Source organism: Nestor notabilis, unplaced genomic scaffold (genome assembly GCF_000696875.1).
Source record: "Nestor notabilis isolate BGI_N333 unplaced genomic scaffold, ASM69687v1 scaffold13899, whole genome shotgun sequence".
NCBI classification, from domain to species: Eukaryota; Metazoa; Chordata; class Aves; order Psittaciformes; family Psittacidae; genus Nestor; species Nestor notabilis.
Genome location: NW_009942479.1, coordinates 41657 through 67109, shown reverse-complemented (window position 1 = coordinate 67109; position 25453 = coordinate 41657). Strand labels below are relative to the sequence as shown.

The 25453-nt window shown below is 47.5% G+C and overlaps 1 protein-coding gene across 1 annotated transcript in view; it reads right to left on the bottom strand.

Moving 5' to 3' along the window:
* Nucleotides 1-3685: 3685 nt before the first annotated feature.
* GABRA3 (gamma-aminobutyric acid (GABA) A receptor, alpha 3) overlaps nucleotides 3686-25453 on the bottom strand; it is a 54524-nt gene continuing 32756 nt past the window's right edge. Inside the window, exons 5-9 of the mRNA XM_010021428.1 lie at nucleotides 19902-19984; nucleotides 16056-16199; nucleotides 14300-14452; nucleotides 11865-12076; nucleotides 3686-4253 (exon numbers count right to left, since the gene is read on the bottom strand). Of these exons, the coding sequence (XP_010019730.1) occupies nucleotides 3924-4253; nucleotides 11865-12076; nucleotides 14300-14452; nucleotides 16056-16199; nucleotides 19902-19984 (922 nt within the window). The 3' untranslated portion in view covers nucleotides 3686-3923. The remainder of the gene's footprint in view (nucleotides 4254-11864; nucleotides 12077-14299; nucleotides 14453-16055; nucleotides 16200-19901; nucleotides 19985-25453) is intronic.

The window sequence follows — 25453 nt, the reverse complement described above, 5'->3', positions numbered from 1 at the left end:
GCATGGAGCTCCTGAAAGCTGCACTGCTTTGCCCATGTTGTTGTCAGAGGAGGAAATGGGCAAGCTTCAAGTGCCAAAATGTCCCTCTGGCATTTTCAGGAGGAATGCCACCGTCTGCACTGTGTTTGTCCCAGGTGGTGCAAGCTACAGAGCAGGAGTACAGACTGAACAGGTCATTTTGATCACTCTCAAAGACTTGTAATTCCTGCCTAGGAGACTCTCATCAAGTCAGGGAGGCTTTGGGCCTTGCCAGAGGAAAAGGAATATTGGAGTATTAAGGTTCACAGCGAAATGAAGTGCCCATGCTGTGCACAAGTATGGATTAGACTATCAATGGCCATGTACAGATCTATTCCTATACATGGCCAATTATAAAACTGGAGCCCTTAGATACTACCACAGCAAGCAGAGAACCCCAGTAACTGGTACTAGGTTAGTTCTGGCATGCTCTTAGAGGAAGCTTCCTCCATCAGCAGCCTCATGTTAACTGGGAAGGAAACGTCCCAATTTGAGGCGCTGACAGATTAAAAAATAAAAAAAGAACATTATCTTCTCTGTGATGTCTGCTGGCAGGAGATGTTAAACCACTTATTTATAACTATCTTCTCAAAACGCTTCCCTGCTTGGGAGCCAAACTACAAATCCTGTTTGGTTTGTTGTCTTTAACCAAAGGATGATGGTATTTCTGTTTCCAGCTGGCAAAAAGATCTGGAACCAGTGCCAGGCTTTGGTGGGAATAGACTTGGCTTTCAAGGCGTGCTAGCACAGATCCAGGAAGGCAGCCTTTTATCAGGCAGAGAGCAAAGTTTTTGGAGTCAGGAAGAGCAAAGACGAGCCAGCAGATGGGTGTCACCGGCAAGGCGGATTGATGGGCTGTGTCCTGGGGAGGGACAAGCACCTCGGCATCGCAGAGAGGGAAAGACTGGGGGAAGACACAGGCAGGAGATAACACCCCGATAGGTCGGATCACCCGCAAGAGGGAGGAAGCTCAGATGCTGCCCTGATGCTGTGCCCAGCACCACAGAGACATCCAGCACCTTGAGCATCACCCTGTGACACAAAGGCAGCAGCGCTGAGGAGCGATGGTCAGACCTGACTTCATGAAGAGCTTTGCAACACTGGCACCAACAGACCAGGAACATGTAGCGAGCTGATGCATGGTAGGACATGACCCTTGGGGTGAAGGGGACTTCGGGGAATGCCCAGGCTAGCAGAAGACCACCTCTGCGCCAGGGCCAGCTCAAGTCAGCCAAGTCACTGATCCTGTATTTAAACTTGCCTTTGATGTAATTCTGTTTGTAAACACCATATACTCTTTGTTACTGTTTTACTGTGGTTTGATTTTTAAGTGTTTCTATTCCATTCACTTAGGCCTGAGCATTATAGAGACATGAATGTTTTATGAGATACTCTTCATCTAGGTTATTTCAGGAAATGACATCTGAGTAGCCTCCAAAACAAACAGACTCATGGCTGGCTACTGTGGTACTTCCCAATGGAAAACCCAGGGAGCAGAAGGGCAGCACAATGGCACTCACTGCTAGAGGAGACGGTGCTAGTGTGGAGGGAGCACAGGGGTCTTGGTGGTGAGGGGTCTGGGGGCACAGTGGGCTCTGCTGGGGAGGCCAGGCTGTCAGAACATAGTGGCAGCAGCAGGACAGTGCCAGGGGGTGCAAAAGCAACTGGGATGTCCCCCTTGCCCAGCAGAAGGGCTGGAGATGGTGAACTCTCCCTCTGCTCCTCCTACCTGATGCTGGGTGTGCAAAGGGGGGAGCTCCCAAGCTTTCCTCTCCTTGACACCCAGCAGGGAGCCCTTGGGGATGAAAGGCACTGTAGAAATGTTTTGGGGTGTAGATGTTATGGGGGAGGATGGGGAGAGAACCGGTTTTCTTAATATCAGCTTGGGGGGCTTGCCTGATGCTGCCTGCTGGTGTGAATGTGCTTATGGACCGAACGCACCGGGGCTGAGCTAAATGTCTCCGAGCTCCGCTCCTCACTGCAGCTGTAGGCAGGGGGAGTGACTGCACTGCTGTTGAGCCACCAAGGTTGGTAAGGGACAGGCAGGACATGCACCAATGCCACCCATGCTGCAGGAAAACGTGCCCTGGCCTTCTCCACTCTGTCCTGCTGTCCCCATGGATATTCCAGGTGGGGTAAATCCTATGCCTTGTGCTCAGCCCTGCTCCTGCACAGGCAGGGGAGAACTAAGCTTGGCACAGCAGCTCAAAGCAATGCTGAAGACATCACCTTGGCCTGGCTGCATGCACCCAAAACATGCTGGGGCAGCTCAGCCAGAGGGGTAGAGGGAGGTTCAGGAAAGAGGGGATGCATCCCATCCTGAGAGCAGGGCTGCGGGCAGGATCAGTGCTATCCACAGGCTGGGGAAGAGAACTTACCAAGCACGGAATGTCCTTCCTTGTAGCAGGACATTGTGTCCATGGGTCCGGGCACCAGAGAGAGAAGACAAATGGCTTGGATGCCACCATCTTGTGCTGCTGCTGGGAAGCAGACAACCACTGTTTTGGGTCCTTGACTATGGTGGCCAGGAAAGGAGAAAAAGCCTCTCTCCAAGGCACTGGAGGGCTTTCCTTGGAACAGTTAAGAATTGTTTCTTATCTCAATGGCTTTGTGGGATGACACCTGGCTCACATGGCTCTCTGGGACAGCAGTATCACCCTGCTGTTTCAAAAAGCCCCTTCTGCTGTTCTCCCTTGGTGCTGAGGATGCTGAGCAGGGTTCACCAGGGGCAGGGAGGTGCTTGCACCCCCGCAGCTGGCAGGGTGGCGCCTGGTGTGTCCCACAGGAACCAGCATCACTGCTGCTGTAGTGCACCAGGGCAGAGATGCACCATGAACTGGACTTCTCCAGGCTGTGGTCCTCCCTGCCAGTGTGCCTTACCTGAGAGGTAGGGGCTTCTCTGCCTACATCAACCTGTGAGCAGTGAGATACTACTGAGGGCTGCTGAGTAGCCAAAGGAAGATGAACGGGGAGCTGGAAGAAGGTGCTGGGAAAGAGAGGAGATGTCAAGAAGGGTAAGTGGATGGGGTCAAGAGAAAGTGATAAACCACCCATCTGAACATGAACTCTATGGCTTCCAGTCCTGATGCTGAATGCATGTAGCCTCACAGCCACTATCTCCTCCAAGGCTCCTGTCTTGACTTCCTGACTGACCCTGAGAAAAACTATTTCTATGGTAGGACCCACCCCACCCTCCAACCATCTGGGTTGGGTGAACACGGGGGAAGAAGCCCGAAGCCCTGTAGGTACCTACAAGATGCTGTCGCCCTGTTCCATCCCTGCAATGGCTCCACAGACCACAGCACTGGTGGGTTCACCACCACTGTTGGGCTACAAGCTGGCCCCTGCTGCATTGCTTACCTGCATCCTCAGCCCAGGGAATACCCCTGAGCACAAAGCATCAGGCACTGAAGAGCAGCCCAGCTGACTGATGCCAGAGGCCTCCATATCCTTGAGCCCTTCCACCAGGAGCATCCATCATGCTAGGGCAGTCCATCGCGGAAGAGAAAGAAGGGAGTGGACCCTGGCAGCAGCCCCCAGCAGAGTGGAGTGTGGAATGGCAGTGGCATGCAGACTGGGAATGGCAGGAGGTGGAGGCAGGGAGATGGAAGCACAGGTAACGGGCAGATGGGGGACATCAGACTCACGATGTTAGAGGCACAACTTGTTATGATCCTTTTTCTTTTTTCCTTTCATCATCAGAGACAAAGTAAAAGGAAACTAAAGCATAAGACGGGATGAAATTAAAATCACAGTTTTGTTTACATTATAAAAAAACAATCTAATAGGAATAATAATAATAATATCAAATAAACAATAATAATTAAGCAAAACAGGAAAGAAGAAAGCCCTGGAGAATTCCTGCCTGGATGGTGCTCACTGATGGAAGGTTTGTGTGACTGGTTTTATTGTTTGGGGATCATTCCCTTGATAGCTGACTCCCGGTTTACATACGTGGCCCAATAGACTAAGTTGAAGATGGCAAAGAGGACTGGAAAGACGATGCGGGACATCTTGTCTACCTTGCTGACGCTGTTGTATGTCTTCTTACTCTCTGGGAGCTTCTCCTCTGTGCGGGGCATCTTGGGGGGTATGTTGGTGGCAGTAGCAGTGGCACCAGCACTCTTGGAGATGGTAGGCAGGCCAGGGTCCTTGGCAATGTTGAGGGCGTATGTGGTGCCAACAATGTTGTAGGTGTTGTTGGTTTTCTTCGCTAGTGCCACTGGCTCTTTTTTCTAGGGAAGGTGGAAGAAAAAAACATAATAGAGATGAAATGACTGTAGAATTGCATGGAGAACATTTTGTCCTCTGAATTTACCTGCTTGTCCAGATGAGGAGATGGGAAAGGGTGCGAGCAGCAAGAGACCAAGGTGTTATTGTGGAAGGGAGGGAAGATGTGGTGATAAGATGGCCAGAACCCATGACATTTGCCACTTGAGGGCTGCTGCAGCATACAGATGTGCTGGACTATGGTGGACCATGTAAGCCCAGCATAAATCATGTAGCACAAAGAGGTCCTGGCCTGGCAGCCATGTCCTACTGTGAGCCAAATAACTGAACCCACATAAGCTGGGTTTGTTGCCTCCTTCCAGCCCCTTAGATCAGAGCAGTGGTATAAAAAGGTGTGTACAGCTGTATTCGAGTAGTGACTGCCCCAGACAGGTCATTCCTTGACTGGTTGAGTGCTGCCAGGTCCATGTTGTGTATTGCCAGGTCAGTATAAGTGAATGCAGGCTCGAACTATACAGACTCCTTGTTTTGTCCCTCAGCTGGGCAATGTTTCCTGTTGCATGTAAGGTTCAGCTATGGAGAGACAATGCAGGAATGTAGTCTTTAGCGAAGAACAGCACCCTGTCTGGCCATCCTGAAGGAAGAACTTGATTTTCTGCTTTGCTGGCCTGCTTCCTGGGCCAGGTGAGAGGAGGAGACACAACAGAAGATTCTAGTTCTTGGGGTTTTTGTTGCAGAAATCCAGTGGCTTTAAGAATTTGGGTGACAGCATTGCGATATTTTTGCACCATGTTACAAGGCCATATAATACACTGCCTCAGTGCCCTGAATACCCACAGGAATACTTAACGATTTAATATCATGATGTCCAAAATGCTTCTGGGACTCCTTAGAGCACCTCATGACCTACCTAAGTAAGATACAGAATAGATGGAAAGCATTTACACTAGCCCTGGATTTCAAGATTGCTCAACATGGTAGTATAGGGCAGAAGGAAGCCTTTTGTCTTGCCTTTGTATCTAAGGGTTGCTGTAAATCAAGGGTGATAAGTGCACACCTCCCACGAGGCTCCAGGGACAGCCATGCTGCCCATGCTGCAGGGAGGAGAGCTTGCATAGCAAATCTCACTTCTGTGTCAGACATGATGTACTGAAGGATGATGGAAGATGCTGAAGACAGTTCAGATGTTAATGAGGATGAGCAGTCAGGAAGACGGAGCTAAGCAATGATGATAGGTGATTTCCTAGCTCCATCTAGGAGAGGTGCTGCCCCACTCCGGGGATTTTCCTGTTGCTGTCAGGGACCTGAGACCAGTGGTACCACAGACCATATCATATAAAGCAATCCAGGTCCACAGGGAGAAGCCCATTGAATGAAATCTATTAATAATCAGACACCAGACACCCTACTCATCGTAGCACTCAGGTATTCCATACAGGTGTCCACAGTAATTACAGCAAGAGCCCATGTGAGACACTGCAGTGACTCATGGTGGGAATCAAATATCTAAACTCGGAACAAAGTGTGACTTTGGATCTCATTTTCTATTCAAAAACAACTGAGACACAAGGTGAGACTCATCAGGCACTTCCCCAGGGGTACTTGCAAATACATGTGAGGGAACCATATACAAAGTGATCATCGGGAAGATGGAGAGTGTGCAGACAGCAGGACCTGTTCATCTCCCCACCTGAGCCTGGACTAGGTAGCAGGCAACATCACTGGGTAGCACTGGGAGCTGGAAAGGCCAGATCTGCCCAGACTGCTCTGCAGAGATACTCCAAGGGCTTTAGCTTTCATTCGGTACTTCCATTTTAAATGTGCCCACAGTCACCATGGATATTTCTGGTTACCTTAGGAAATGAATTTTCTACAGTGATTTTCAGAGAGACACTAAAAGCAGACTTCTGTGCAATCTTTAAACCCCTCTCCAATAATATCATAGCCAGGCCTGCAGCCTTGTAATAATGCCAGCAATTACAGAAATTAACTTGATGTTAGAAGCAGGTCTAAATATCTTCAGACTCCAGATCAGACTAAGCCACTGATCAGACCATATTCATCTTTTATGGGAAAGGGTGTTATAATCTTTAATGATTAACTGAGCGACTTATTTCTGCAATCATTAGAACCATGTTAACTTGTACCCCCTGCACAGCAGGTGAACTTCTCCTGTTCAAAAGCTGACAAGAAGCAAATAAAGGACTAAAGAGGTTTCACCTTATAAAACATTTAAATACGCTTAAGTATGATTACTTATTAGTGCAGCTATGGGAGGTAATAAAATAATTGATAATCAGTAATGAAATGAAAAAGATTGTTGTTCTAGAATGTAATCTGAAGTGCTCTGTGATTATTTTAGTATTAATCAGCCACGTTACTTGCTACAGGAATAAGATTACTACAAACGACATGACATTTTCAACCTGGCCAGCTTTTCTGCCCCAGAGCGTGGAAAGTGGATCTGTCTTGCCTGATCAAAGGCATTAGGAAACAGCAGGCTGAAACACAGTAAATTCAGACAAATATGAATGCCGTGGGTGGTGGTAGCAAGCTGCTGCTCCTATTAGTGTGATCCAGAGCCCCCAGGCATCAACTTGGGCTTCTCTGGACCTCAGATCAGGCTGTTCAGGTAGTGCAGAGGCTTGAGAGCCTACAACCAGTGCGTTTTCTCCATCTGCCTGTGGAGTTTTCTGCTGTGGTGAGAGCTGGGTAGCCTTTGGGAAACACCCAGAGCACTCACTGCCTACACCAAGGCACCTGTGTGTGCTCTAGATGTGCTCTGCCCCTGACATGTCAGGAGAAATGGTTCAGCCTGAGGTTTACTGGGCTGTGCTTTATAAATAAGTGTTTCAGGCAAGATTTTGACAATCAAACAGAGCAAAATGTGTTTATTGCTGTCAGCTTCAAAGTAGCCCCCAGCCTTCCTCCTGCACCTTCATCTGTGAGGAGCTCCATGTCTTATTGAAACAGAAGAGTGGAGGAACAGGAGGAAACCCCACATTTGCTTTGAAGACTTGTCCTATTTAAAATATTGATGTTGCAAAGCAGTTCCTGTGTTTATAGCTCAGTTTGGGCACAGGGAAACTGAATTGCTACATAAAGCTGTCCCTGCACTGCTCTCCTGAGGGAAAAAGTGGTCTAGAGATCAATATGTTCCCTGGATATTGCAGTCTGATAAGTTCTACCACAACACACATACTGGAAAGGAATAACATTTTTGTTAAACATTTTTGTCCTCAAGCCTCTCTATTGAGGAGCTAATAGCTGAACCTCTAAATTATGGAAACTACAGGTTCTGCCTATGATCTGCTGGAGATTCAGTTCTCTGCACCCGCTCCCTGGCAAGAAATCTGGGATGGAAGCACTATACCCCAGGCCACTCTGAAGGTCGCCATCACTACTATGTGCAGTACTTGGGAAATGCAAGTTGTCTACCACTTATAATTCTAGAGAAAAGTCACTTTAATGACCTCCAAACAGCTCTAGTTTCTGACATTCTTATAATTCAAAGCCCAGCAACTGCAGTTGCTGTTCCAGCAAACATATCGCTCCTTCCTCATGCCAGCCAAAGTTCCCCTCTGCAGTGTGCCAGAGACTTGATCCTATCAGAGAACAGCAGCAAAGTGTTTTACACTGTGATGCCTGTACCCGGAGCAGAGCCAAAGGCTCCAAACAACGCAATCTTGCATTAACAAGCAGGCTATATCAATGCCAGGTTGCTGTCAGCTGCTGGTGTAACCTTTGGCATCACTCATTCCTCCCATGTGTCCAGATTATGTGGGGCTGAGCCCAGTGATCTTCTGTTCCCTGGATCACCATACAAAGACTCAGAGGTTGGATGGAGTCAGTAATCAGCCCAAAACACCACACAGATAGCGTTGAGAGAAAGAAGGTGTAATGTTGTCTAAGAATGATACATGGATTCTAGTGGAGATGCTGAGGACATAAATCACTTGCAGTGCTATGGAGAACTACAGGTGATTGCAGGTGCAGTAGGACAAAGGATATATGGGCTGCAGAGCATGGTCAGCAGGGGAAAGTGCCAGCCAAAGCGTATTCACTATAGTGATGCAAAAAAAGAGATGAGCCTGAACCACCACATGAGTCTGTAATGCTTCAAACTGATTGAAAATGGTGGCCTGTCAAGGGTGGTTCTAGTTCCTCTCTGTTGACAAAAGGGATTGACACAAAGATGCCACAATAGGAAAGAAAGAAAGAAGAAAGAATTATGCCCTGGATCAAGGGCAAACTTCGGAATTACTGAAGAGTGGGTTTACAAAAAGTTAGTCAGTGGAAAAGGTGCCTACTGCAAATGGTGAACGTCTGTCACTTCCAAAATACAAGAAAGAAAATCATGATGATAATATCAACAGAAGGGTTTGGAGGATGCTTTGTGGTAACTTTCTGTTAGTGAAAAGACATGTGAAAAGTACATGAATAGCCTGGTCCTAACCTTCTTGCCATGCACTACAGGATTATTGTCTTAAGGATGAAAAGGATGAAGATCCAAGACTATTCCTCCATCTAATGTTTTCATGTGTCTGACTGAAGCTACTTGTATTGCTTTTGCTGCTTCTTGTCACCCAGGATTTAAGGCAATGTCATACAAGCACAGATACAGAGCTAAAGCAGATTTTATGCATAGACATGGCGTTACAGGCGGATTTAAGTAAGCATCTTCCAAAGATCCAAAGCATCTTCCATCCTGAGGAACAGATACCTTTTTTTTTTGCAGGGAATTTCCTGGTAAATGTTGTTCATGAGTTTCCCAGTGTCAAAGTCACCATTAATAGTTATCTCTCCAGATTCTCAATCTCACAGCCACTCAGAAAGTGACCTTGTGGGCTCCCTGTGGTTGGATGGATCTCATTCTGTTCAGACACAGCCCTTCTGTCCTGATGTGGATCTTTTCAACAGGATGTTTTGAGGATGTTGGAGATAGGGAGCTTTTCTGGCTACTTTAACACCTTTCATTGTCTTTGGCTCCTTACTCTTCCCCAGCTACTGCTATCTCCCACCTTCGTCCTGATGATGCTTTTAAAAGTATCATCTTTACTAACAGCATTTCCACATTGGATCCAGAAACCTCTCCCCAGTTTGATCTGCACTTCTAGGTTGGTTGCAGCACTCTGCTATACAAAAGAGAGGAAAATCTTCATCCACAAATAGCAATTGCTGATGGCAGGCAGGAAAAGCTTGGAAAATCTTTGGGTCCAAGAAACATCAGTAAAATCTTATCAGAGTGTGCACTAGTGGGAGTTTTTGATGACATCTATGGTGACATCTGCCTGCCTTTCAGTAGCTCCCAGAACCAGAACCCAGCTGTAGCTACAGCCAGAACATTATCATGATCATTTATGATGCAGAAATCAGTGGTTCATTAAGATCAGGCCATCATGTTAGATTCTACCTGAAAAAATGCTCTGTTCCAATCTAAACCAATGGGTTGGCTGAAAGGGAGAAGGAAAGAATGGAAGCACCCTGAGAAAGTGAACGCTCTGGGGGTACCTGTAGCAACCAGCAGCTTTTGCAAGGTAGCGATTTCTGCCCACAGGGATGGGAAGCGTTGTTGGTGCCTACATGTGAGGGAAGGGCTGATGCTTATTGTGGTTTTTTTCATGTTCATGTAAGGAAACAATCAAACCTGGAGTGAAGATCTTTGCCATCACATCAATGAAGAGCATTCTTTTTGGCTGTGAGGAAGGCTTTCCAGAGACCAGGGCTCAGCCTGGGCTTGTCACTGATAGTTTTACTCCTGGTACAAACACTTTAAAATGCCAATAGTTATTCTTCTGCCTCCTCTTTCTTTTGTGGTTTCAACCACCTGGCTTGTCAATCGCTTCAAGAAGAGCTAATTAAAGGCTGAAACTGAGCCAATGAGGCATCTTCATTGCATAGCAAATTCATTGCTTGGAAATATTCAATTGAATAAAGATGAAAAGCAAACATGGTGACACATCATATTCCCAAGCTCCCTGAAATCCCACCACTCTTCAAGGAGCTCTCTGAGCTGCAAAGACTGGGAGTGGGTTAGCCTTTAAAGATAAAGATCAGGGTTAGCTTGAAAAACATCCACGAATTTGGAATCCTTCCTGATTTTCCAGCCTGACACCCACTGCAGCAAACTCACAAGGAACACTCCCTCTGAAACATTCCTGGTCCTGCTTTGTTTTCTTGTTTGATTACCATGTGAGCAAATATTCTGCATGCTCTTATCGTATTGCTTCAGCACTATTAGTCTTGCAGTGCTGGGTCATTGAATAAATTCAGGAGCACGCTGCTTCTATGACAAACTGAAGCTTTTGAGCCTTTGCTGCTTTTTTATCTGTGCCCAGTTCACATAATTGCCCAAAGCTGTGTGAATCCTGACTTTTTGCTGGTTTACCCATCCCTGAAAGTAACATGGTTGATTTGAAGACCTGTTCTGATCCTTCACTCATGACAGTGACCTGGGAAAGGCTTCTCTCATCTCTAAAGGCCAGATTAGCGTTATTATTCCCGATGGGAGTGGAAGACCATCAACTGGCCTCCTCTGGAGCCTCTTGCCATGAATCTGTTGCTCAGACAACAGCTGCAAAAGCAAACAGATAGAAAGAGCCCAAGAAACACAAGAGACATTCAGCACCCTGTGATGGCTGTGGTTCTCCATAAGGCCTCTTTGACCTCCATACTGGAGAGATGACTGGTTGTTTGTCGTCTTCTCAAAAGTTACTGCAATCCTGCCAGGTATTTGCATACAGCCCCACCACGATTTTAAACAACACATTAAAATGCAAAAGAGAAAAATATAAAGGCTCCAGAACCAGGAACAAGGACAAAGCTGATTTTCAAATTGATTCAATAAATATAAACAAGGACCAGCATGCTACAGTAAGCTATTTCTCTGTGCAGCCGAGACTAGATCAGTTAGGAAGGAGGGTGCATGAGCAGGGATAGCAGTGGCTGTCAGGAAGGAAGCTGCCAAAAAGGCTGATCCCAAGCGAGAAGGGAAAACGTGGGTGATGCCAGGCACTAATTTACTGCCAGTTGATGTTTCTGATTGCTTGCTTCCCACCCACCCTCTTTGCCCGAGCTTACAAAGCAGCAGCTGTGGGCAACAGCACGAGCGTTAGACCTCCCCATTGCTGCACCGTGCTTGCCCGTGCCAGAGGGGACCTACAATCAGGGATACCAGCCACAGGGGACACAGCAGAGTGGGACCATCTCCATTGGCGAGGCTGACATCCCATGGCATGTTTGGGTTTGCGTGACATGCTAGCAACATGGAGCAGGGCATTTATGGGTTGAAGGGAGAAGACCGCCAGCAGAGCAAGGCTAATACATGCACACATTCACGTTTCCACCAGCAAATGGTCATGCCAAAGGACAAAGGGAAAAGCGAGCAGTCATGCCTGGATGTTCTTCTCCAGCTAAGCACAGCAAACAGTCCTTCAAGCCCTTCCTCCCTCAAGAACCGCTACAGTTGAGACCTGAGCTGGGGACCCCAGTAAGTAACATCCAGCCTCCTGAATAGCTGTGGTGCTGCATGTTACCCACTCCTGGCCCCGGCGCAGTTCTCTCATGCAGCGTTTCTTCACCGCCCCTTTCTCCCTGGCCTTGGCCACAGGGCTGACCTTCATCTCTTGGGCTTCCAGCACCTTCTTGCCATCCCAAGCCCAGCTGCGCTTGGTGAAGTAGTTGACGGTGGCAAATTCGATCAGCGCAGAAAACACAAAGGCATAACAGACGGCTATGAACCAGTCCATGGCCGTCGCGTACGCCACTTTAGGTAACGAGTTTCTTGCGCTGATGCTTAGTGTGGTCATGGTGAGGACGGTGGTGACGCCTGTGGAAACGCAGCAGGAGGCAAAGTGGTGTGAGACCATACACTTGTACCCACCCAGTTTCTTCTCAAGCCACACGGCATTTCCATCACGTAGATTTAGGAGCTAAAGCCTAAGCCATGTGGCCCACATTCCCCTTGTAATTGAGGGAGCCTTACCCAGCATAGAATAATACATAATACATTAACAGCTAGGTGGTTTGGAACTTCATGGAGGACCAGAAGCTGGCCACTCGTCCAATGAGGGTCTCAACGTTTTGGAGGGTCTTTTGACCTGCATGGACGAATGCCTGGATCAGGGGTCCTGCCAGCAGAGCCAGGACCCCATCAGTAGCCCAAGCTGCCAGAATGAGCATCATAATGATTTATCTTTAAAAGATAATCTGTTGCAAAATGCCTTTTAAAGCTTTTTTCATTAAAGCAAACAACCATTTTTATCCATTTTCCCCAGTAACGTGCTTTTCAATTAAAAATGCATTAAAAACATTATAAAAATATTGACTAATTTTCATTTCCCTTAAGCCATACTCCTGGTAATTGAAGAGTTTCAATAACATTGTTGACAATACTTTCTGAGAGGCAAAAACCCAGGAATAAACAATTGGAATTCTCATTATTTTCTTAATAGGAAAGCAAGGCAATTTGGGAGCAAAGACATTTTTCACACAGGTAGGTTTTAATTTTTCAGCCAGCTCTTTCTTGGTCAATGTGAGCTGCTGATTGAGGAAACCTGACTAATTGCAAATCTCAGGCAAACACAGGAGGGAACCAAATACCCCCAGAAAAGGGCTCTCCCCCAGAGCTGGGAGTGGAGGATGCTCCAGAACCAGTGCAGATGTAAGAGCCCACCAGGGGCATTGACAGACATGGGGTTGGGTGTGCAGTCTGTGGGGTTCAGTTGCAAGTGAGGAAAGTTCATCGCTGACTCTCTATATGTCTGAGCTGGTCCTATTTTCCATGTGATTTCTCTCTGAGCTTCCCCTTTTTCCTTTCTGTTGGATGAAAACACCAAAAAGTAGGTGCTAAGGGGTTGTACACTCTCTTCTTTACTGCTACAACTGTTCAATGCAGACTGCATTGTGCGTACCAGCTTGGTCATACCGACCACCCAAGCCCCTGCAGCTGCACTGCTCCCTGGGAATTGCTGTAGGATTTGCCTCCCCAGGGAAGTGAAGGTGCTGACAGGAGAAGCTGGGGTCAACTGTAAATTATAGACCTTGTTCATGACCTACATTTCACAAGCCCCAGTAAACACAAAAACCATAATGATACCCTTCTAGTTCATTTAGGAAGGTGCAGAGCCACCCATGACCCTCTCTGCACTCTCATTCCAGTCCACAGCATGGCAACAAGGTCCAAGCCTGTGGAGAGGGTCCAGAAAGGAGGACTTCAGCCTTGTGGGGTTTTGGGAGTATTTCTATCGTGACTCTTGCTACAAAGAAAATGCTTCATGATCTTCAAAGCCACACCACTTTCTGTTTTATTCAAAACCAGAAGCAGGTAGTACCATATATCCCCTCTCTGCCTGGTGATTTTTGTTCAATATGCTCTCTGTTAAGTGGTATCTGCTGGGCAATGTTATTTCCAGGAAATACGAACCTACAGCATCACACATGGCCTGTGAGCATGTGTGTGTAGATGCCTTGGTAGGAAAGCATGAAGCAATTATATTATTAAATGTTTGTAAAGGCTATTAATGTATGCGCAATTACGCACATACGGAAATGCAAGGCCAGCCTGACACTTTGCCTTGGAGAGAGGATTCGAAACCAGCTGCGGAAAATAATAACAATGTATTTACCACACAGTTCTACTGCCTCGGACCAGGAACTTGTTATGCGGAGCTCTGACCAGGGGCATGTTAGCAATTTCAGAGGTAGAGCTTTAAATGCCTCCCCATGTATCTATCCTCTCCTCAACTCAGAAGCCAATATAGATAAGCAGACACGGCCAATTGCATGTAATTAGATGATCAATAGCTTGATTACTGTTAGTATTTATGGCTTGGCTTGTAGCAGAAACACAGCCAGGAATATTTTTTGCAGTGATTCAGTGAAAGCAGGGGGACTGGGAAGACACTGAGAGCTTTGCTGGGACATAGCCAGCAGCTTCACTGGTGCTGGTCAAGGCCTGGAGAAGACCAGCTCTGTTGCTTGCTCTATTTGCCATCATTTGTGGTGCCTTTCTCTCCAGCCTGAGAGGATGCCCCCATGCTCCTGGACTCACCAAAAACTGTGCGGGCAGGGACAGACTCCCTGTTAAGCCAGAAGGAGACCTGGGACAGGATGACCGTCATAATGCAGGGCAGGTAGGTCTGGATCACGAAGTACCCGATCTTCCTCTTGAGGTGGAAGTGTGTGGTCATGACGACATACTCCCCTGCAGAGACAGCCAGTTAGAGATGCTGAGCCACTAGTGCTTTCCAGGATGGGGCCAGCTGGCCTCCAATCCATCTCTAAACCCTTAAAGGTCCATCCTAAACAAACTTTCAAGTTCTTAGATAAAACGGCATCATGTGTGTCATTCTGTTCCTGGCTGGCATGCCCTGGTATCTTATGGTATTGGAGGCCACCCTGACAGCCATGCGAAGGAGGGATGGATGCTGCAGCACATTGTTGGCACTGACTCTGCACATCCTGCATACACAACCAGGCACATGCCCCGGTGTAGCCTGTGTGACTTCCACATAGCATTTGTCCTTTCAAATCACTTCTCTGGAGACTTCTTTAATTCACTACAAAATTGTTCTGGGACAAAGGCAAATCAATGCCAATAAAGAACAGGGCAAGAAGCTTTCCTTGTTTTACCCGTGGCACAAGATGCCTCTCCCGACCCAGCTCCCATCCCTTTTCTGCTCCACCACAGGGAGCCACATCATGAGTAAGATCCCTTAAGCCTAGAGAGACCCTTCAGTAGGATTCCAGAAAAAGGGATTTTATTTCTCTGACAATTCTGAAAATATTCCACCTTTCCCACCTGTAACCATCTCAGAAATCAGGGCAAGCTCTATTATTAAAGGTCTGGGCTGTAAATCAAAGAAGCAGCTACCCCTGTTTTCCTTCAGTGCCCTATTCCTCCACTCAAGGCTTTGGATATTTTGCTGGATTATTGTGCCTTTTTGTTGTGAGCGTGGTTCTGCTAAATCATTACACACAGGAGCCTTTAGCAGCTTTCTTGCCACTTCAGGTTATTCATCTGTACATTTTACTACAACTTCAGTAGAAAGATCAGCCAGATATTATGACATTTAGTTCCCTGGACTCCCCACGTTTCCCCAAGGGAGATGATATGAGTTGTTACAGACAGACACTACTAAAATCAAGTGCCCCAGAGAGGAAATATCCTCAAATGAGAGAACTACTGATGCATACAGACGGAAAAATAAAAGAAAGATGAGAGACACACATGAGGTAACAGAGGCTATCAGTACCTGGATTCAGAGGGGAAGGGAAGAGCAGCAGATGGGAGAGAAAGATGATTAATATTGGTCATTAATCAGAGAAAACATTTGTTTGGGATGATCTTCTATTAGCTATGATAGTATCTGCGAGCAGATGCAGTGAAAATCCCGCTGAACATCATGTTGCATTCACCTCCCCTGCCCCCAATGCTCTCCTGAGGGACTGGAAAGGGATCCAAGACAAACAAACCTGAAGTACCAAGCACCAGCTGGGCAAGGTGGAGCAAATTCTCCACACAACACATCATTCTTAGGGGCTTGAAATCAATTTTCTAGAGGGTATGGGCAATAAGGCTCTTTCAGTGGAAACCACTAAAAGCTAAACCCTTTACTGCCTCTTAGTGACTGCTCCAGATGTTCCCAGCCATATTCTCCCACATGTGGTTTGGGAAGTACTTTGGTGCTCACTGTCCACAGGTGCTGCCTCTATAATTATGCCAAATCATGGCATTCAAAACCCATGGGTCCATCCTGTCTGATGGTGTGCTCAGCCCACGCATCACATTGTGGTCCCACAAGTACCTGTGCTGGATCGAACCATCTCCGTCCCAACAACGTGGCCCAGCAGGTCATACTGATTCAGGCGAGATCCACCCTTTGCTACTTCCACTGATTTATCCTTCCCCAGTGTCCAGGTGTAGATCACCTCTGTCTTTGTGTAGGCATCTACGGAGGAGAGTGAAGAATGAGGTTTGTGCTTCTGCTGACCTAAAATATACCAAAATTACCTGCTGTGTATTCCTCAGAGCCACATGGCTGAGCACAACCAAGCATGGCCAGAAACCAAGGCTGTTCAGCAACTGTTAAATCAAATGACCAAAAGGGAGTTTGGGTTTTTGGAAGGGAGCTGGAAGAGAGGGCAGAGCACAGCCATTGAAAGGCACGTTGTCCCCTTGATGCGCTGACTCTGCAAGGGCTGGCTCCAGGCAGAGACAAGATAGGAAGGTGTCCAGACCAGCAGGCTGCTGGGGCAGCAGGACAGCCACAGCCCTGGCATGCCAGGGATCTGGCAGCAGCTGGTAAGAAAGGCTAAACACAAATAGGATTGAATTTAGGTTGAAGAGAAAAAGTTACACATCTCTACCCTCACTCAGGTGCAACCCTCTGAAAGCCCTTCAGATCTGGAGGTGCTGTGCTCTCCCACCAAGATGCTTTTTCCCCTGCATGACCCTGTGTTTGCCAGCCTCCAGGCCAAGCCACCAGGCAGTGAGGGAGTGCAGGGCTGAGAAAGCCTGTACCCACATCACAGGAGAGACAGCAGGCAAGTGCCACTGGACCGCTGCATGGGGCAGCACTGGGCTCAGGGCCAGGGCATCCTTCCAGAAGCCTGCGAGTTCTCCTCTCTACCCTACCCTGCCCAGTTCCCATACGCAGACACCTCTAACTCACACCTCCACCACCAGCTTCACAAGCTGTTGTGACCAAACCCCTACTTGTCCTCATAGCTCTTGCAACAGTGCCTGCACGCTCTTGGCTTTGCCAGTCCTGTGGTATCCAGAAATTGAATCTCTCCAGACAATACCAGGAGCTACTTGTCCCCATAATGTCCAAGATTTCTCTCCATAACCACTCTACACCATCTTCTTTTGGCAGGAGCAAAGTTCACTAAAGCAAGTTTTTAATTCATGTTTACCACCTGCTCCTTCTATTAAGACATTAAGGAATTCTTTGGCTGGGATCAGGTCAAGCAATGGGTCAGGTCTGCTACAGAAATGTCTCATCTCCTGCTTTGTAGAAGATTGTGTCCTGAGACAATCAGATTTCTCTGATCTTTTTAAAACAACCACTGTTACCCCTGCACTGTAGGTTCTGGCAAACCTGTTAAATACTAAGAAGGTGCTGTGTCAAGTGAAGGGAGTGGCTTTGATGATCAGCCAGTGTTTCTCAGCACGCCAGCCTGCTGTCTAAGCCCTTCTGATGCAGGCTGGCTCCTCTCATCCAGTGTGCAACATTCTGCTTTTCCAACCCCTCCTTCCAGCTCTCAGCATGCTTCTGGAGACCTCCATCCTCCCTCAGGCTTAGCTTTGTACAGCTCTGGCAATGCTCTTCCTCCTTGATGGGCAGCACCTTCTGCTCTAGCAGAAGGGCTCACCCACCATCACTCTCAGTCTATGAAGGAAACCTGCCCACAGTTTCATTGCCATCATCTCTGAAAACCCAGTTGTCTACATAAGTGGTCAACTGGGACAGTGTGTCTGGAGGCATGTAGGCATGTTATGGATGCCTGGAGCATATTTAATGCCATGAAGCTGTTTTGGTTCGGCTCAGTGCCTTGCTTGCAATGCAGTCTAGTCCAATCCAAACGAGGACAGCTCTTTGACATTTATTGGAGCTGGTAACTTCAGCAACACCTTCTGCTATCCTGGTCTCAGCTGTTGTACAAATGTCCTATGACTGGCTTAGAAACAGTTGTTCTTTGCTGCATACATCCATCTCGCAGGGAGCATGGGATAGGTAAAGCCCTTGTCTTCACTGCACTTTGTCCAAGGAATGATGTGGGTTGGCAGCTGAAGCCATCTGAAATGCCTGATACCCTTACTTCTCCTGCAAGCTCTCTGCCTTCAACACTGTGGGTGGCTACCATGGTGGCCCAGGGACAGATGGCAGCTGATGAGCCATTCAGCTTGTGGGGATCACTGAGGCACGTTTGGCTATCCTTTGAATAGCATGTGTCTGGCCCTGGCATTGTCCTTCTACTTGCAAATCTGACCCACTCTAAGCTTCTTACAAATGAGCAGCTTCCAGCTGTCGACGGATTTTTGGTGCAAACACTTGTTTAATCCTACTCCAACACAGGAGAGGTGAGTTTAGATGCTTTGTGGATGGGTACTTCAGAAAGAGCCACACTCATGTTAATCAGGGGCAGGTCTCTGAGCTGTTTGTGTCAAACCTCTCATCATTCAGAGGCCAAATCAGTAAAAAAAAAACCCAGAAGAACCCCAAAGGGTACAGCAGAAATATGTACATTAATCTCTTTTCCTCACCAAGAAACATTCTAAGCAATTAAATGTGGAGTAATCTGCCTTCCTGCAAGTCTTGTAATAATCCCAGAATTTAGGCCTGAGGTATGAGACTTTATATCCTTCCTCACAAGGTCAATTAACATTAATAATTCATTCTTCTCTAAGGCTTGCTATTTTACTGGCCTTAGTGATGTCTTGTGGCAATGAGCTCTACATTTAATTAGGTGCTGCCTAAGAAATAACTTTATTTTAGTACGTTTGAATAATCCACTTCCATGGATGCATTTTGTCATGAGGCAGAGGGGCAGATGCACGTGATAAAGATGATTTCTTCCGGTGTCAATCAAACTTTTCAACTTTCTCCTTAGTTAACTCCCAAATGGCTACAGAAAGGAAGTATCAGTTTAGAAAGACTGTGATTCCTGTTTCCTTAGATTTCAAAAGGGAGCTTGCTGGTGGGGGCTTATTCTTTAGTCTGGGGTGGGTGACTCTTCCATCTAACACAGACTGGGAGTGGTGCTCAGTTTGCTGGACCTGGAGGAAATTCCAGGCAAAATGGGACTAGGAAATGTATTTCTACTTTACTGTGAACCAGTGGCTTGGAATTTGGTTCCCACTCACTTTAGGAACAAAACCAAGAGAAATTTAACTTGCATATGGGAGAAAAGAGGGAACTTGTTCTCAGGCAGGGTATGGGAAGCCCAGGCAGATGAGCAGCTGCAAGCCTGCAAGGCTGGGATTGCTTTCAACTCACCAGCAGCCTCCAAACCTTCTGCAAACTAGGACCCTAGGGTGTTGGGACTGAGATTCCCAGAGTTTCCAAGTCTTTCACTTGAGAGCAGCCTGCCTGACAGACTGAAAAGGAGCAAGGGGGTTGTAAGCTCCATTGGAGCATGGAGCCAGAGCAACCATATATTTCAGGCTCTCCCCAGATGAGCAATTGTGGTGCAGGGAAGCTGGACAGGACACCTAGCAGCAGACACCACTGCTATCGTTCCAAATCTGTCCTTCCAGGATCATCTTGTGATGAAGGAAAAACATCTCTGAGTTTTCCACTGAGTTTTCCAGTCCTGCTGAGGCTGGCAGCGCTGGAGAGGCAGCACTGCTCACCCAGAGCAGGGAGAGCAATGGGAAGCTGCTCTTCCCACTTCCCTAATAAGCTTACTGCAAAACCAGAGGTGTCCAACCCATCCTGTGAGCCTGAACTGACCACAGATTTGCTTGCTGCCTATTTCTGATGATGGTAGGAATTGCATGTATGAAATATCAGAAACAAATTTCTGTCACCTTATCATTAGCAATAATTAATAACACTGCTACTAAACCAGTGCAAAATGCTAGCCATAGAAAAGACTGTTCTTTAGCTCTGTACAGGCTGCTTGCAGAGGCCAATCAGGGTACTTACAGCTCCCAAATTTCAGTGGGCAAGCATGCACATCCATTGGGAAGTCCTCCAGGTGCATGGGGCACTCTGCATGAATCGTTAGCCTACAAGACAAAACACGGGCATGATCAGAAACACTCCTGTGGAGGCTCCCACCCAGACCTTCTGCCACGGTGTCTTTGCCATGAGTCCATCAAGGTGACAAAGGCCTCAGTGTGTTCACTCACCTCTGGGCATCCAGGCAGAAGGCCACCAGCTTTGGAGGGACCGTCAGGCACACACACCTGGCAATCTTTCCCAGTGTATAAACTCAACCCTATTGACTGAGTTCATCTTTATCCACTCAGTGCAATCAGAGTATCTGCCAAAGCCCAGGTCTTCTGTTTGCTTATGCACTGTGCACAAAGAGCTCATTAATGCCTGGGGCCAGGGGATGTCTCATGGACCATGCTGGAAAGCACAAGGAAAGGGCTTCCAGGGAACATGGCCTGCTCTTCCTGGTGGTCTGGAGGGAGCTGAGGGCAGGCAGGTTGATCAGTCAGGAAATCACAGTGCTACTGGGCTTGTGGGTCAAAATCACTCAGACCCATGAAGTCCCTGCAGCTTCAGCCAGCCAGAAGTCATCATGTTCAAAGGTAACATACAAAGAGAGCTGGTTTCCCAACCAAAGGGGGAAGCAACACAGGCATTCCCCCTCCCCTGCCTGAAACCTCTCTGCTTTGCCCCCCTGCATGCCAGGGTGTGCTGTCTCCCTGAGATGCTCTCCCCACAGTCAGAGCGCATGCACTGCTGCTTGCTTCTGCTCACCCCTCTGCCCCCCACATCCCTCAACCACCTGCAGTCTGTCTTGCACACACTCAAGAGCTTGCACATCTTTCAGAGCTCTAATTAGGAGAGGTGTTTAAGTGAGCTTAATGTGGAATCAGTCACCACTCAGGAGAGTGCCCACATCCCCTTCTGTTCCCCGACCCGACTGGCCTTCCTCACCACCTCCTGTTACTGGTGAAGGACTCCTCAGCACCATATGCTTTGCCTAATGAAACATCAAAATCTCAGACTAAGAGGAATGTACCTCACTTCCCAGACAATTACCATCCTCACCTTTGCTCCTCACCCTGAGTAAAGGAGCTTATGGCCAGATAGCCACAAAGGTTTGCTTCATTGCTCCAACAACCTGTTCAGGTCCAGGCATCTGAGCCCTGAAATGTTATTGTGAAGCCTAAACAGCATGTGAAAAATAGCCAAGCTGCCAGCAATCGTACAATCCAGCTGTTGCATCCTTTGGCTCATCTGTCCCAGGCGCTTGCAATAACTTATGCAGAACTCTGTTGAAATCAAACCCCAACTCCTCATGTTTCCTCTTCACTTTGCTGGCACAATGGCACCAAAAGTGGAACATCCAGGAGAGAAACCATGTTTTTCTCTTTTAAGTCACAGGAAGTCCTTTGAACTGCTCAACACAATGGCAAGAAGCGTGAATCAGGCTAAACATACCTCTCCCAGGGCTGACGGTACAACAAACCACTTCAGCTTCGTTCTCATGGTTACCAGGAGCTTAGCGAAGCCTTTGATGTGTCATTAGAGCCCCTGTCGTTACCTGCGTTGTGCTGCAGGATGAGCGAGAGGCTCAGTCCAATTTCTGGGATGCAAATGCAATAATCCCTCGGTGTCTGTGTGGTACAGAAACATGACAGCACCCTGCACAGCAGAACAGACTTTGTTTATGCCAGGGATATTGCTTGAGTTTTGTCCTGATTTCTCCTCTAGAAGATTCATTAATAGCCACAGTCAGGCCAGATAGTGTTTATGGTTTAGGCTGTATGAGAATCTAGGTTAGGTTTAATTGCTGGGGTTTGAGCTCGAAAGTCAAATTGCTTCTAGGATCCTTGTATTGGATCTGAAAGCACTGAATTCAGTTCACATCCTCCCCCAGCCCCTGGAGATTTCAGCCCATGATGGCAGAAATGCAGTGAGATAAAGTGATCTCTGAAGATTTGTCCCTCCTGGGACAGCTTCCTTACAAAAGTCTGCCTCCACAAAACCCGTCCTGGCAAACAGAGCATTTCCGCCTTTGAATCTGCTTTGGAATCTGCAAGACAGGGAAAAGCAGGCTGTGCAAATCTCATCTTGCCTATTCATCTGCTTGCATGTTTAGCAGTCTAGCTTTGGTCTGCTTGGGTCCGCTTACGCTGCTGTCTAGGATCAGAGCTGATGTGGGATGCAGCCAAACAGCTGCCAGCCTGTACCCGCCAGAGGAGTTAGCACTGGGATGTCCCAGCTGCTGCTCTTGCAGAAAGGAGAGTGATGGTTGTACCTCCATCGTGTGGAAGAACTCTGCAAGCTTGAGCCTACATCTCTCACAAGTTGCCTGGGGGTTAAAGAGTAAAATGACAACCCAAAGCCTTTGCTGGGAGACACACTGTGAAGCTCTGCGATTTCAAAAAGCAGCCTGGGAAACTCAAAGCCCTGAGCATGCCACAGTAGGTACAGGACTTGTTATCTGGGGTTCACCAGCCCCAGAAGGACTACACATGTCCTGCGTGCCTTTACTCAGCTTTCCCTCCTGCTCTGCCTCTGCTTCACCCAAGGGTTCACCCACCCTGAGCTTCCCAAGTGCTCAAGCACTGCCGCTATGGATTTCACATTGTCTCCAGCAATACAGGTTCCCGAGGCAAAGCCTTTGGGTATGCAGATGAATGTGCCAGCCTGACAGTTAAAGAAAACATCCTTCAAGTGCATAACTTGAGCACATATTCTCTGGGAACTGCTCTGACAATAACCACCAAGCCTCAACATGCCACTCAGACCGTGCCTGTGAAGAGCAGGAGAGCTCTTTAAAGCCTGGATTCACAAAGTTGAATCTCTTCAGCACAGCATTAAGCTTTCACTATTTCCATGTGCTTCAAAGCCAGGAAGAACCAGAACATTATCTATGTGCCCCCCACAATTAGAGCCAGACAGTACGTCCAGAGATTGCTGCAGCAGCTGAGTTTTTGCCTGTATCTTATGTAAAGCCACACCAATTCCCAGTTTGCTGTACTCAGGTATGACACCAGAGCTTTGATGCCCTAGCTGGGCTTTTGTGAACTACTTGGATCTTGTTTGAGCTCCACAAACAAGACTGCAGAGGCAGGACTAGATGATAACACTGTGTTGCCCATGCCTTCTATGACAGCCAGAGCAGCAGGGAATTGGCAGAGGGATCAGTAATCCTGCTCATTCCTCAGCAGCTAGAAGGAGGGGAATAGAGCAATGTAATTTTGTGCTGCGGTCGCAAAGGCCATCTTGTTACCCAGGTGGCCTGAGCCAGTGATCAGATGTTTGCACCGTGATGTTACACCAATCCCTGCCGTGACTAAAGGAAATCTCTGGATGCTCAGCTACAGCTGGTGTGTGACTCCTTGAAGCTCAGGTCAGTGATAAAGAGGCTCTCTCTGGGAGCTATAAATATTGTCACACAGGTGTAATTTCGCTGGATGCACACGTCAGAGTTGCTGTTCCACCAGAGCAACTTCATCTATAAATGTAAGCCTTGACTAAGAGAAGTTGGCTTTCACAGCAGGATAAATAGGAAGAGACATGCCTCTAATTGCACATCAGCAGAACTGATCCCTCAAGGATATTGGCTGGTACAAGGTAGAGGAGGAGGTTGTGTCTCAGGAGTCAAACTGCATGGCAATGTATCAGTCTAGACTGAGCCTGCACAGCAGCACCTGAGCAGCCTTGCCAGCGCAGGGAAAATCTGGCGCAGTCCAAACTCACTCCTCAGTCAGCAGGACAGACTGTGCCTCTTTGGGATTTGCACTTTTCTGGATGTCAGCTGTGCAGGGCTGAGATTGGCTTCACGGTCCTGCTCCTTCCTTTGAGAATGACACGAGCATGTCCCTGGGCATGTTGGAGAACAGCAAATGGGCCACTTCGACATAAAACATGAGTCTCCTCTGAGGCCTTTCCTGTGAGGAGGTTTCAAAGCACTTAACAAGGGAGGGTGGTACCATCATCATTTCACAGGGAATTGAGGTGCGAGTATCTAGGAGTGGCAGAGCCAGGTAGGACTTGGTCTCTGAGCCTCAGGCTGATGCTCAGCCCTGGACCATGCAGTCTGTGCCCTTGTGTCTTCCTCTCTGAGCCCCATGCAAAAGAACCTTTGTGACCCTGGCAGGCATTTCCTTCAGCAGCAGAGAGAAGGGCAATCATCAGATGCACCAGGACAGATATCCCATCCTGGATGTGTTGAACTGCAAACACAGAGGAGTCCTGCTTCACCCCAGCACACTGTCTTGTGCAGCAGGCAGTGCTTTCCAGATGACCATCTGGCCAGCTCTGACCCCATCTCCAGAATCAGGCTGATCCGACACTGCTTGGAGCCCTACCAGGGTAAGTGCACACACATCTGCAAAGCAGCAGTCTGTGCTGGGTAAGGAACAGATCTCCATGCACTGCAGCTCCTGGTACTGTGCCATACATGACAAAAGGCCTCATATCCAATCCTCAACCTTTGGGTATCTCTGAGTGGGCTTTTCACTTCTTACAAAGCCTTAGTACGTTTAAGGGGCACATGCAAAGGGAGGTCAGATTCTCCTTCATCCCCCTGTTCTCTGGGAGACAGTGAAATTGAAGGGTGAGTTGCATTATCTAAAAAAACCCCATGACTCCATTTTCTTCAAGAAGCTCATTCCCAAGAGCCTTGTGATGCTGCTGCCATCCTGGCACCTGCCCAGCCCTAAATGGAGAAGTAAATGCAATTCTTTCCCAGTCACACAAAACTTGCTGAAGCTAATGGCTGGTTGCTGAATAAAGAAGAAGTGAAATGATGTGAAAGCCCTGAAATTGAGTCCTTTTTTTGCTGTCTTGTGCTAGTAGCTCCTATAATACTTTACAGTCAGACAAAGATACAAACGGGGGAGCATTAGTCATCCACATGCAGGTCAGAGAGCCAGGAGCAGAACCAAGCCCTTAAGTCAAGTTGGACTTCTCCCTTCATTTACCCCATCTGCCTCAGTAACGTGAGATCACTGATGTGTGGAGACCTAACCCTCCAGGGCACTGGCAGGGTTAGCTCATATTTGAGAACTGCTGCACAAAAGCAGAACGTTGTTTATCAATGTAGGCTGTAAAACTTGCTGACTCTATGTAGATTCTCAGCCAGCTTAACTATGAAGAGATGAAATTCTGCCTGGTCCTCCAAAAACAGAGGTGAAAGTGCAGCATCTCAGCACACAGAATCCACAACAAAGCCTGTTATTAGTTAGGATCAGCTTGAAGATGGAGGCAGAGAAAATAATTTAGGAAAATAAAGCTTTACACTTTTCCAAAACCAACTCAGTACCTTTCTTGTGCATCTACAAGCAGTTTGCTGTTTCATTTATAAGCCCATTTACTTCGGAAGGCAAATTAGTACATCAACCCCAGTGGCAAACATTATTTACATTGGTGAAGACTTTACAAGCATACAGGAGTATCTGAATAGTTGCAGAACAAACAAACCCAAAGGCATTTCTCTTCATGTTCTCCACCTACTGCAGCTTAGTGGTAGATGTATGTACAAGGGCTGTTCTCGAGAAACCAAGAGA